Source organism: Anabas testudineus, chromosome 3 (genome assembly GCF_900324465.2).
Source record: "Anabas testudineus chromosome 3, fAnaTes1.2, whole genome shotgun sequence".
Lineage (NCBI taxonomy): Eukaryota > Metazoa > Chordata > Actinopteri > Anabantiformes > Anabantidae > Anabas > Anabas testudineus.
In genome coordinates, this window is record NC_046612.1 from 10,103,738 (window position 1) to 10,117,333 (window position 13,596).

At 37.1% G+C, this 13,596-nt stretch overlaps 1 protein-coding gene across 4 annotated transcripts in view; it reads right to left on the minus strand.

The window, feature by feature from the left end:
* Positions 1–13,588, minus strand: part of mettl15 (methyltransferase like 15) — a 48,846-nt gene extending 35,258 nt beyond the window's left edge. The window contains exons 1-2 of one of the 4 annotated variants that reach the window (XM_026378466.1): positions 13,505–13,588; positions 11,517–11,731 (exon numbers count right to left, since the gene is read on the minus strand). In XM_026378466.1, the coding sequence (XP_026234251.1) occupies positions 11,517–11,603 (87 nt within the window). In that variant the 5' untranslated portion in view covers positions 11,604–11,731; positions 13,505–13,588. The other 3 variants (XM_026378465.1, XM_026378467.1, XM_026378464.1) reach the window with 3 other exon arrangements.
* Between the last annotated feature and the right edge of the window lie 8 nt (positions 13,589–13,596).

The following is a 13,596-nucleotide window of genomic DNA, read 5'->3' on the forward strand; positions in this document are numbered from 1 at the left end:
GTTTTCCACAGACTATCAAGCTAGTTTAAAATTGAAATTAGAGGTGTGTGAAATCCTCCTTATTACTTAGTCTAGTTAAATTACAAATATTTGATCTCTTGTTGTTGGCCTTGACTCTAAATTGCCACAACTTGGTACATCCATCCATTATCCTAACCTAAAAGACTTGTTGCTGAATGCTGAATTGTCTGCACCAGTAAACTTGGTATAAAAAGGGAACCACAAATGAACATGGATTGCTGTTGCAAACAATTAACCCTTCAGTTGCAAGTCTTTTGCCAGTTGCATTCGGGGGTACCAAAGTGGTCTTTGGAAAACTTCATGTGCACGCCAATGTTTTTTGGGAAAAAAACACACAATCCTACATTTGGTATAAAAAAGATAACTATAAACCAGCATGATAATGAAAACATCATCCCAGTGGTTAGTATGGTGGAGGGAGCAACATGATTTGGGGCTCCTTTGCTGCCTCTGGACCTGGAGAGTTTGCCATCGTGGATAGAAAAATGAATATCAATATGAAGGTATCTAACAGGATAATGTCCTGGTGGCGGACTGCAAGCAGAAGTTCAGTGAGCTGAGTGATAAAGCAGGACAATGCTCCTAAACAACTTTTCCTTTTCTTACAGTATATGGCTTCTGAAAGACAAAAGTGGCCCAGTCAGAGCCCAGACCTCAACCCAATAAAAATGCTGCAGTACAGTGACGGGCAGAAAATGTAAACCTCTTGTTTTTTAATTAGGTTGTCTGACCTCATTTTGTGTTATTTTCACATGTTTGCAAGTCTGTAAGATGTTTATACAAAATATAGACTACCAACTTCCAGACGCATGATGGCAAATTTCACAAATGAAGAAAAAATTTCTTTGAAATAAAATTTAAGATATGATGCATTCGACCTATTCAAAATTATTATGTTCTTGTCTGTTGTGAAAGAGTGTGACACAACTGTCAATACAGTGCACCAAGCAAACAACACAAGTCCATAAGAAAACACAAGTGCAACTGAAAGGAGGGGGTGGAATCATCTAACTATATTTACAAAATGTAAAGAAGCATCAAGAATGAGGGCTTTCTCTCCTGAAGGTGAATTTCATGGTACTAAAGGAAGACAAAAGAAGAACAGGGCCAAGTCCATTAGGGAGTGTAAAGAGAAGTCAAGATAAATGAAGACTTCATGGTGGAAGGCATGTTAATCAGGACAAGACATCTAGAGGCATTTAAGAAGATGTTTTCAGTAGTTTGAAGCCTGGGTTGACAATACAATGTGAAATGAAAAGAGCTAGGAAATGGGGTGAGGGTAGGAGTTCGCTTGGGGGTGCAGCTTAGTAACATGGTGTTGTATTTAGATTTTTCTTAAGGTTGCCCTGGGCCTTTCCATGACTGGTATTACCACCAGTCCACCAATGTTCTGTTCTCTCACTATACACGAGTTCGCTTTATTATTATGTTTATGTAAGTTTTAGTTTAAGAGAGCAGAATACCATAGTTTAATAGACATTCAGGAGTGTTAATGCCACTAGTTTAGATCGGTTCTGTTGTGATTTGGTGCTATACAAAACATAGCACCAATTCACTATGTCATTTCTTTTTCTTTTTTTTCCACTTTTAAACCACACCTAACCAATCAATCAAACTTCACTTTAACTTAAAAGACTTCAATGAGCAGGGCTAGTGGCATTTAACCCCTTGATTGACAGAAACTACAAAAAAGTAAATTTACATGCCTAAAGGAAAATAATTTTGTCTTAAACTCAGAAAGAAAATGCTGGATGGTCTTCTTAAGGTTGTATAGAGCAGCTCTATGTTGTATTATTTCAAAGCACAAGTAGACTAATTCTATTAGAAACAAACAGATTTAGTTTTGCACAATTTCAAAAACTTTGCAGAGGAAAATAGAGATGTCACCAAAAATTCCCAAATCTCTGCCAAGATGAGTGTCGCTAAACTGGTCCATTCTGGACCTGATGTTTCAAGGGAGAATGTTGAGAGACCTCTTGGTGGGCTTTAAGGTAATCATCCAAGAAATCCTGCTTCAGGCACTGGGAACCATGTTCACGAAGAAAGATCATGTTGATATTTTAAAGGATAACTTGAAGAAATCTGCTGCCAGTCAAGCTTCAGGTCCCGCTGGGTATCCCATGCATATATCCAAGTTGGTTTAAAACATTTTGAAGGACTCCAAAATCAGGGTTCTGGAATGGAACTTTAGAATAGGCTAAGATACATCAAGAGACAACTTGGAACTACCATATGAGGTTGTCATGTTTGTTTGTTTGTTTGTTTGTTTTTGGAAGCAATTAAACTATAAACATTTGAGTTTATGGTAATTTCTATGGAAAGGTTATGGGTTCCTACTAATGTCACTTTCAGTTGACATGCTGTGGTAGTTAGGAGCCGTTAACAGTTTGTGGATTGAACAAATGTCCTTTAAAAACTTAAAACAACCAGTGTAGTAAATTCAATGTTATTAAAGCTTTTTGTTATCTTTACACGTAATTTATGTGTCTGTTTGACTGGCTCCAGAAGTAGAAAATGATGTCCCCATTCCACCAACTCTCCTACAAATCAGCATATCACCACATTAACATTTAATGGTTGACATATTTCTGTTCTCCCAGTGTCTAAGTGGTCACAATGTCCACCCTTAAGGGGCTAGTACTGATACTGTAGTTGGTAAAGATGGACACGACCAAAGGTCAGGACAAATGACCATCAGCCTACTACGGGCCTTCAATCTTTGACATCTGACATCTTTTTAGCCTTTCGGGGGTAGAGGAGTGAGAGTAGGGGGAGTGTTAGTGGTCAGTCTCAGGAGCCTTAGGCTGCCTGGAGGGTATGTAAACTTGTGTGTGAGGGCTATATCTCAGCAGAATGCTGCTGACACAGTGAGGCTGAAATTTACTGCATCTAGCATTGCTGCCAGTGAGCATATATTTCATGCAGGTACTCATCAGCAGGAGTTGAAGGTGTTTTGAGCCAAAGCACATCTGCTCTCTGATATATAAAGTTTAAGAGTGGTGCACTGACGAGAGATAAGACAGGCCTCATGGAAATTAATGTAAGAATTGTTGCAGTGGTCTTCACAAAGGCTTTTGCTTAATTGTTTGAAATGGGAGAATATTGTGTAAATTGTTGTGCTTAAGAATAAATGTGCAGATATTTCAGATATTCATTTTGACACAATGGTTTGTAACACAGTTGATAAAAAAATAAAAAATCAACCAGCCCCAACATGGACAGTGGTTAAACAGTGGAGGTAGACATGGTGTAAGAACAATGAGAAAAAAGTAAGGAAATGTCTGTTACTGGTTTAGGTCAGTAGTGTCATGTAGTGTCGAGCAGACATGCTCTTCTGTGCCAAATTAGTCAGGAAACAGAGTAGGCAAGGAGTGGGAGCACTCCAGCTGAGAGCAACAGCACTTCATCTGGATGCTGCTGCGAATATAGATAATGTTGGTTACACAGATAAGGTCACTGAAACTGACTTTTATCATAAAAGGTGCAATAGCAGTTTAATAAAGATCATTTAGATGTCGGAACACACGCTGAGGAAGATTACTAAGAGCGTATACATCACACCTGTTTTAAATTACCTTCAATGTAAATTGGCCACAGCCTAGTTTTATAATAGTATTTCAGCATTAATCTAACCTTTGTGTATATAAGTATTATATCCCTGACTATACAGGCTGGTTGACTTAATTCAAGAAAATTAATTTGTCTAAATTAATTGATTGTCTTAATTAGCAATTTAATCACATTGTTGCTTAGATGTAAGATGTTAGAGGACCTGCAGTTTAGCATACATTCAAGAGATATCTTCATTTAACTGATAGTATTTTGTCCAGCATAATGGTATATTATCAAGTTTATTGATAATTATTACTATTAAATATTAATATTTAGTACAAAATATACTTTACTCTACTTTTACTCTAATAGCTTTGTTGATCAGTACAAAATATAAAAAATAATTATGGGAATGTCATAATTTTTAAAGCTTTGAACAAAATTTAATTTAGTTGATAAAGTCAGAGGACTTTTAGTGAATAAAGTAATTTAAATTAACCCACTGGGAATCATGAATGCCAAATTTTGTTTTCCAATCCACTTTGCATTATGTAAAGAGGCACATGGAAAACTGAGAAGATAAGTTAAATTTATCTATGAAGACCATCTGTAGTAAACTTCATGTCATCCTGTAGCTGACAAAACATTTCACTCAAATCAAAAAAGGTCACCTTTGTGGTGACAAGCTGAGGTGCAATTTGAGAGCACCATTCATTTCTGAAACACGACGCTTATACCGTGTGTGATCTGTGTCTAAGCAGCACTCACAAATCGCTTTTGGTAAATGGGCTGCACCTTTGATGATATTACCAAAAAGCAATTGTGTGCTGGCTGATGTTGGCAGTTCAGGACACTTCCATCTGTATCACCATTTACATGCCCATCATCACACGTTTCCAGTGTTTACTATAGTTAGTCTAGTAGCCGAGTACTCACACTTGTAAATGCGGCTAGACTTTCCAGTAGATAGTTGTGAAACAGCAAAATGGGATTGTAGTTAAAATACAATTTCATGCAAGAGAGGAAGCATATCTAAACTGACAAACCATTTACTTCAGCAATGTACAAAAATCTTTGAGCTGTATTGTGAATGCTGTGTAAATGATGGAGTGGCAAATGCACTTAAAAACAAAACATAATATATATATTCATCTTGGTAAGCATGGCAACATAACATCTTTTTTTTGCCATTTTACATAAAAAGAATACAAAGACAACACCATGTGAGTCGGTTAGAAATAAAGAAATAATTTGCATTTAATAAAAGCCAGAATTAAACATAAAAATAACAATTTACACTCAATGAATCTAAATGATACCTAATACACCGCCCGCCCAAAAGTCACACACATTTTGTTGGACCGCCTTTAGCTTTTGAAGGTATGGACTGTGGTGGCCAATCCATGTGTGAGAATGTGTCATGTTCCATGAACTACTCTTTTACAATTTGAGCCAGATGAATCCTGGCATTTTCATCTTGGAATATGCCCCTACCATCAGGGGGGAAAAAAATCCACTGATGGAATAACCTGGTCATTCAGTATATTCATGTAGTCAGCTGACCTCATTCTTTGGCCATATAATGTTACTGAACCTAGACCTGACCAACTGCAGCAACCCCAGATCATAGCACTGCCCCCACAGGCTTGTACAGTAGACACTATGCATGATGGGTGCATCACTTCCAGACCATATGACCTTCTTCCTTGGACAGTTCTTAACCAAATTTTGGTAGTTTCAGCAATCTCCTTAGATGTTTCCTTTGCTTGATGCAGAAACATGCAGTTACTCACTGCATCAGTTAGGGTTAGATAACTTGTTGCCTGCTGTAAAAATAAATTATCTATGGAGCAATATATCCAGTGGGATCACCTATTTGCTTAGTTAAATCCAGGTGGTGACCTTTTTTTGGACGGGCAGTGTATAAACTCACATGTAGACTAGACCATAAAAGTTTGTTATACTGTTATGCAGAACATGGTGTTTAAAAGAAAGACCATTGAAATAATGCAGTTGGACCTCACACAAGCACCACTTGAAGATGAGTTGCAGGAATGAGTCATCTCAATCCAGCTGTCCACAGGGCATGTATCTGATTAGCATACCCACACTCACACACCAGGAATAAATGTAAATATTGCAATAAAACCTGCTGTAATAGTATCAATTTAGCATCAAGAATGGGTATCATTTCATGTTTACTACGTTAGCAATATTGGATGCATGTGAGTATAGATTTATACTATTTCAATAATTGTTATTAAAGCTACATGCAAATACAACTCTCAGTAATTGATCTTGCAGCAGCACGCTCTTTTCAAGTTTACCATTGTGTCATGCACTGTTATTTGATGTTATGTGCAATCTTTGGTTGTAAAATAGATTTCTTTCTCTCACACACACAGTCAATGCTGTTCAGGCAACCTCAATCAAACATTAATGAAGGGCAACATTTGGGAAATGACTTGCCTTTAGAAAAGTATTCTAAATTTATTTTACAATAAACTGTACTATAAGGTGTGACATACAACTTTGTAAGCAATGTAGCAAAACTGAAAATTGAACAAATATAGCTTAGCAAGGTTTTTTGAGCTTAAGCTATGATGGACACCATGTGGTCAGGTAGGCACAGGAAAGCTTGTTTCATTGTTTAATCTGTTGATCATGTTTACCTGAAGCTGAAGAACAAATAAGACAAAAGAGCTAAAACAACTCTACAGAAAAGTGCATTGAAGCACCCACAAACGGGCTGTCTGTTCAGTAAAGCTGAACAACTTGGCGCTTAGTAGACTGAGGCACCCCATTTGGTTAATGAAGTCCCAGACTGTCTTCACACCACACCCCCACCCACCTCTCCACTATGAAATGGTCTACTCATGAAAGTAATGAGGCAGGGAGGGAGAAAGAGTCTTCTGGCCACTGATAACCTCAGACTAAACTTGCAACCATACGAGACAAGGGCCTAATATCTGGCCGTCAATCAGCCCCAGCATCCCTGGCTGGAGTGTTTAATTACAAGGATCAATTATTTACCAGCCTCCTCTTTCACTACTCAGTGCTCCAAAAAAAGGTATGTAAAGAAAAAAAACATTGGCAAGATCCAGAAAGAGTTGTGGTGGCAAATTTAGTACAGAGAGAAATATAAGTTGCTTCGTCCAGATAATATTGTACAGATATACAGTTTGCTGTACTGTAAATCCAGAAATTAAAAGTACAATACAATTTAGACAACAGCAAAAAAATGTTAGATTAAACCTTGTCTGTCTATATATCAATATCAAGATACTTTACAATAGATCCATAAACAATTATTTAACTTCATGATGTACCTGTTGTTTACTCATAATCAGATGTTTTTGATGTTATCAGATATTGACTCCTGAAGACATCTTAACTTCAGCTGTATGGTCCAAATAGCAAGTGCTGGGTATTTACAACACTTCTGGGAATATACGAAAAAATACTTTTGTCTTTATCTTATTAAATGCTGCAGCTCATGCACGATCATAACAGAGTATACGTCACATTCTTTAAATTGCTTCAATTACTACTAGTTAGTTTTAAAAGAGGTTTTATAAATTGTATATTACGTTTCTTGCTATACATGGTACACACTGTACTTTTGTGTTATTTCTTGCCTCAGCTGGTGGTAAGGCTGTAAAATAATCTGCTAAGACAATATCTTATTAAAACTATGTACTAATACCTGGGGTAAAAAAACTTACACTCACAATAGCATTCTGACTAAGTGACATGCATAGATAAAGCAGCTACAAAGTCCATAAAACCACCATGTAAAAATATCATTAAAACATATAGTAATTATTTAACTAGTGGATCTCATCAAAGTAATGCTGACTATTTTGTTATAACTTGCACCTAAAGTGGAGAAAGAAAAGAAAAACATTAAAAAGTAGCAGAGTATTGTGTGGTCATCTATCCACAGAACAGAACAGAGAGAGTATCTCTTCATGTGTCCGAAATACAGCCAGCCATATAACCCAAATAACGGGAAGTGAAAAATGCAGCACTCATCTAAGTCTGCTGTTGTTCAGGGCCTTAACAAGGTACACCTGTGATTTGTGGTTTGTCTGTTTTGCTATATTTTGTGCTAGATCTCCATTGTCATCATGAGTCTAGCCTGGTTTGTGCTATTTATGGTGTGCAAGCTCTACATCAGTGACCACCTGCTTTCTACATAAGCTGGCAATAATACTTCTGATATTTTCATCGTGAAACTCCTAAAAGTTCTAGTGCTTTGGTGGTCCAAAGAATAGTTAATATAGTAACATAATATGTATATGTATAATAATATATATAGTTATAAATTCTTCAGTTTACTGTTGATGCTTTTGCTTAGTAAAGAGGTAAGTGCATTAGCATTTAAAAAGAATGTTACATACACAGTTGAACACAAAAACAATTGCGTGAACAGACATAGAGGCGAATGTGAACAGGAAGAAATGTGTAAATGGAAATTTCCAGACAACTGGCATAGTGCCTTGGGTGATGCTCACATTTCAGCAGCATAATTATATGCATGCAAAAAAAAACGTTTAACTTCAGTTATAAATCATACAGCAAAATAATGAATTCAACATTAATACATACTTATAAGATAATATAAATTGTTATATAAATATATGTTTTATGTATTGATGAAAATTTTTGAAAAGTGTGAGGTAACTAATAGCAACTAATAGTTATTATCTGCTAAGTCCTGCTCAAAATTAGTCCAATGTTGCTGATATTAAGTTAAGCTATAAAGTTATGTTTAATACTTATGGCCTCATTAATTCCACAAGGGGGAGTGTGTTGAGGCAGAAATGTAAGTGTAGGCTGCTCGTTTCTTCTTCTACAAGAGCTCAGGGTTTTTCCCCTGGACTCTCAGCTGACGGCTCATTAATCTGTACTAGAGGAGGCCCCCTACGCAAGCAGTCTGCACCAGTAGAGGACTCCTCATGCTTCATCCTTTTCAGCACAATTCTTTTATTTAAACATAAATATTACTGAGTGGAAACTATTTTAATAATAAAAATCTTTTTTACGATTTTGGATAAATATCACACATAAGCTAGCGTATTCTTGGTCACAGCATTTCAGTCTCCCCTTCTTTATACTGATCCACCCAACAACCAACTCTCTTAATCACAAAGAAAACTATCCTTCTTAATTCTAAAGATCGAAACAATTTATCAAAATCTCAATGGGTTCACATATCATTGGAATATATTTTAAAGGCTAACAGGAACTGAAAAAATCTGTTGCTGTTAGGCAATCAAAGTTGATCTGTTTATCTGTTAGCAGTTCCAGAAACCACCCAGTGATAATGTCTAATACTTAGAAACTAATTAGTAAGATACATACAGTATACATACAGCTCCTCCTCCTGCCCTCTTGCTGTGTGCATCAACCTAACCTAATGACCTGGCTGTAACTCTATTTCAGGAACATGATTGGTGGAATGCAACGCTATTCTCATCAAATTATCAAAACATGGATGGGACAACTTCTATCATCATCATGTTATAGAGGAAAATTTATTTCGTGATAGATATCTCAATCATAAAAACCCTCTGCTTTATGTTATAAGAGTAACACTTTGTCCAGAGGCGGTAGAGAGGGCATAACATGCAACAAAGGTCCCCAGCCAAACTCAACTCAGATGTTGCAGTTATATGCATGCGCACAAGCCATAAGGAAACTAGTGCGCTTCCTATCTGAGCTTGTATAACTTGTTGTCTACAGTTATACACCCAATACAAAAACAGATCTTTTCTTTTACCTGAAATATGCTACAAACTCATTTGTACATCCTGTGTTTTCAATGGGTTGCCAAAGTTCTTACAATTTATTCGGGTAGGACATGGGTTAAGTTTAGTGGCAATCCATCCAATAAATGTACGGGCATTTCACTCAAAAGCCGCTCATGAAGATGCTACAAAAAAAGTATAGAGGATCATCATCAGCCATTAGGATGCTTTGTCTGGGAAGCAGAAACAGCTGTACAAATTTTTGTGCTCTGTCAATCTAGTAACTGTTGAGATATATTTCAGTGATGGTGACAGATGAAAGTCATGGGAACAAAAAAGTCATAATGCTGTGGGCAATATGAATGAATCTATAAGCTGTTGAGATATTTTAGTCCGGACTAAGTGAATGACAACTGGCTTACATCACTATCACTGGATGTTACAGCTACACTGGCTAAAAGTCATTACCACTTTCCATTTTAATTTTTCTTCCAAGATATTGCATCATAGAAAACCAAAGATACTGTATGAGACCTTTAAAACAATTAGTGGGGAGCTGTGTATTACTTTACGTTAATGTATGTTTTCAGTGAAGAAATATGACAAACTGTCAAACCAGATCAAGCATGCCTGCCATTTACAAAACTGTGAAAATATAGTGTAGGCTACCAGTGCAAATTAGCTACCTGCATACACTTTTACAGCCAGACGTCCTGTGTGGGAGGCAGCAGTGCACTGAAAGGCTCCATTTACACACTTTAGTTTAACTGCAGTATTCACTCTGACACCTATCATCGCTTAAGTACTCCATTCATACATATCTGCTTTGGCTGACAAGAGCAATTACATATTGATGATTATTTTACAATAGCTATTCAAAATATTAATCTTACTGAACTCAAAGATTTCAGTGTATATTGTCTTATATTAAGGCTATGTTTTCGTCCTCACAGCAACTGACCTGTCAGTTACTACACTGACTAAAATCTGACTGCTTAAATGGCAGCTCTGTTTGTCAGTCATATCAGAAAATGTTTGATTTCTGATTGCCTGAGTGAGACTGACACAGCACGTGGACGTCTCTACAGAGTTACTATTAGCTATATGAATGCGTAATATGAAGATGTGCCAGCACCCTAATAAAGCTGTAATGATGCTGTGGTAAAGAAAAAAGAGTGAAACTGCAACATTACATATGTGCCATCAGATAAATACATAAATTAACAGATTCCTGCTATGAGGTAACATTTAAGACACGACTTATGAGTGTAACCATACAACATTTCCACAGAACGTGACACTAAGTGAGGTCTACAGCATGTACTGTACAAAAAAACAAAATCTATCAAACTGTTTTTAATAGCATCTGATTGGCAAGCTGTCTTGGGACAGTTGGCAAATGGGCGGGCAGCGGAGGAGTTTAGAGGTGCTAAAGTTCAGGCAGGAGCGACGCAGCACCCTGTGTCCTGCCAACAACCCTACAGTGGCGCAATTCCTGACTAAGTTGTTGACCCATGGCCCCCACCTGCCTTGACCATGCATTATGTAGGGGGCGGGGGGGGGCATCACTTCCCCTCCTATGCTGCCTGCCACACCAGAAGGCTTTTGACTCATGCCCATCTGTCCTGGTAGTACATACATTAAGTGAAAGCCAAGATACTGGCACCCTGTCCAATTCGTGTGCCTTTATAACAACACATCACTATATAGTGTGTGAACAGAATTTTTACCTTAGCAACAAACATTTTCAGTAAAGGGGTCACTTCTAATTGTTATCTTGAGACTATATAATAATTTTAAATGTTATACAGATTAATGGCATATAAGAAAGGGGATATAATATAAAAAAAAGCCTCTCAGTGTGAGTTTGCATGCCTATGCCATTACCACAGCAACCAAGGCAGACCGGATAACAATGCCTGAAAATACAAATACATCCTAATCACTTGCAAATGTCAATGTGGACAGTCCTAGTCCTACATCAGATTTGCCTATCTGAGCACATTCAAGGAACATTATAATGTGGAAATATGTCAGATGTTAAATACATTCTGTTCTGAATAATAGTGAAAATAAAGAACTTCAATGACATAGCATATTGTTTGAAACTTCTACAAGGCATAAAAACAAGCATTAACTTTTTTTAACACCATCAAAAAGCTTGTACAAATAGAAGATGTGTTAACATACCTGACCTGGCTGGATGTCTAGGAAATGAAGCACCTCTTTGAGCATGACTGGTGTGTGAAGAGGTTTTTCAGCTGAAACAGTAGACATCTCTTCAGATCTGTCCAGAGAACCAGGACCAAAAGATGTGCCAACTACAGAGGAGCGCAGTAACTTCCATGACCTCCATGCCCTCCGCGTAGTCAGAGGTGCTTTCCACAACAGTAGATTGGAGCACACTGACATGTAGAAGATCATGATGTTAATAATGATCTATAGAGCAAATAAGAGCAAAGGTACATGGTAATATCAGCAGAAACATAACTTGTATAAGACAAGCAAGGCATTTTAAGTTATTGAATATGATTAAATATTTTGAAAATTAAATAAAAAAGGTGATGCTTATATGAATGTATACAAAGTTGCTACAAATGGCAATACTATTTAGTTCCAAAATGTTAGACCTACATCATAGGTCCAAATTGACAGAAACTTAGCTTTAATATTTCCACAGAGGATGGAATTTTTAACTGACTTAGGCAGCTGGTCTCCAACCTGGGCTTTTCAAGCAAAACAAAAAGACCTCACATTTACATTTTAAGCTAGATTAAAGTCGAACCCTTCAAATAAAACACATAGGAGCTACATATACAGCATGACCACCACACCCATGACTAGATTAGGTAATCAACTCAACATTTGGCATTCTACATTGAACAATACTGCCCGCATCAGGCACCAAAGTGAGACACATTTTTAAAAAGGTATTCATGTGTTTCCTGGCAACAAGACGTATTGACAATTAGAGCTCAGTTAGTGATGTATGATTCTAATAAAATTTAAATATGTGCAGGAGCTGAAGGAATTCAAAAAGTTTGCCTATGGCATTGGTGAACGTAAAGCAAATGTTCAATGACAGCTGGGAATTACACAGATTGGAAGAGGTGGCAATAAAAATATAAAGTGAGAATGCATGACTGCTGTCAGGTTGTGACAGGAGTCTTAACTTTTTATATACACTTTATTACAATCGTATTCAACTACTGGTAATTGTAAATCAAAATTTTACATATAACATGTAAAGTAAACTGTCCTTTAAATGAAGAGCTAATTAAGGAACATTTTGAGTATACTGTACATTTATTCAAACATATCAATAATTTTATGATTATTTTTATCTAGTTATGTCATTGCCATCAGCTCTTCAACTTAAAAGTGACTTAGGGTTACAGAGGTCTGTGTAACAATTTGTCAGGTCTGTTGTGTTCTTCCCAGTTATTTTTGAAGTTTTGGAATAATTCAAAGGAAAGAATAATAAGCACGTTATTTTTCCAAGGGAATGTCATTCTGGCTGTGCCCCCATCTCTTATTAATGCCAGAGCTGTTTAGCTTTTAGTCATAAATCTAGCAGTGGGTGGGAGGTCACAATAGCATAACTTTAAAGTCGTGTCAAGTCATGCTGGCAGTTGTTAACAATATAGTTTCATTTCACCAAACATCACGTATTAAGTTATTTTAATAACTTTAACACATAAAGCCCTATTTTGATGTAATGTTGAAGCAAGTCAGCTAGCTAGCTAACTTGCTAAAAACACTAGCTGGAGCTAACATGGGGCAAACGTGTATGAGTGGATGTGGATCACGGTGAAGTTACACATGTACACACTAACCTTAACCAAAGCAGTGAAGATGTATGTCGATCAGCTCTTATGGACATAAGGTGCTAAACAGTACACAGACTGTAATGAACATGTCTTAGCTATAACCGTAGTGACTGACCATTTTTGCTAACCTTCCACCTGATGATACAGCAATGCAACAGATATTGTTGCTATGCCACCATGTTGAATAACCCGGCGTAATTAGCTAGCTTAGCTACACAGGGTGTCGGCATGTACACATAGAGGAGGCAACAAAACGCTCTGTTGCATTACATTAGTCAAACAATCTCAAACAACATAAACAGTTCCGTAGAAGCGTGCCCACACCTCATTAAATTAACTGTAGCTTACCTTACTAGCCCAGGGTGGAGCCCCACCTTCAGCAGCAGCATGCTCGCTACGTCATCCTGCTCCGCCCAATGACGAGCGACTCACGTCCAATG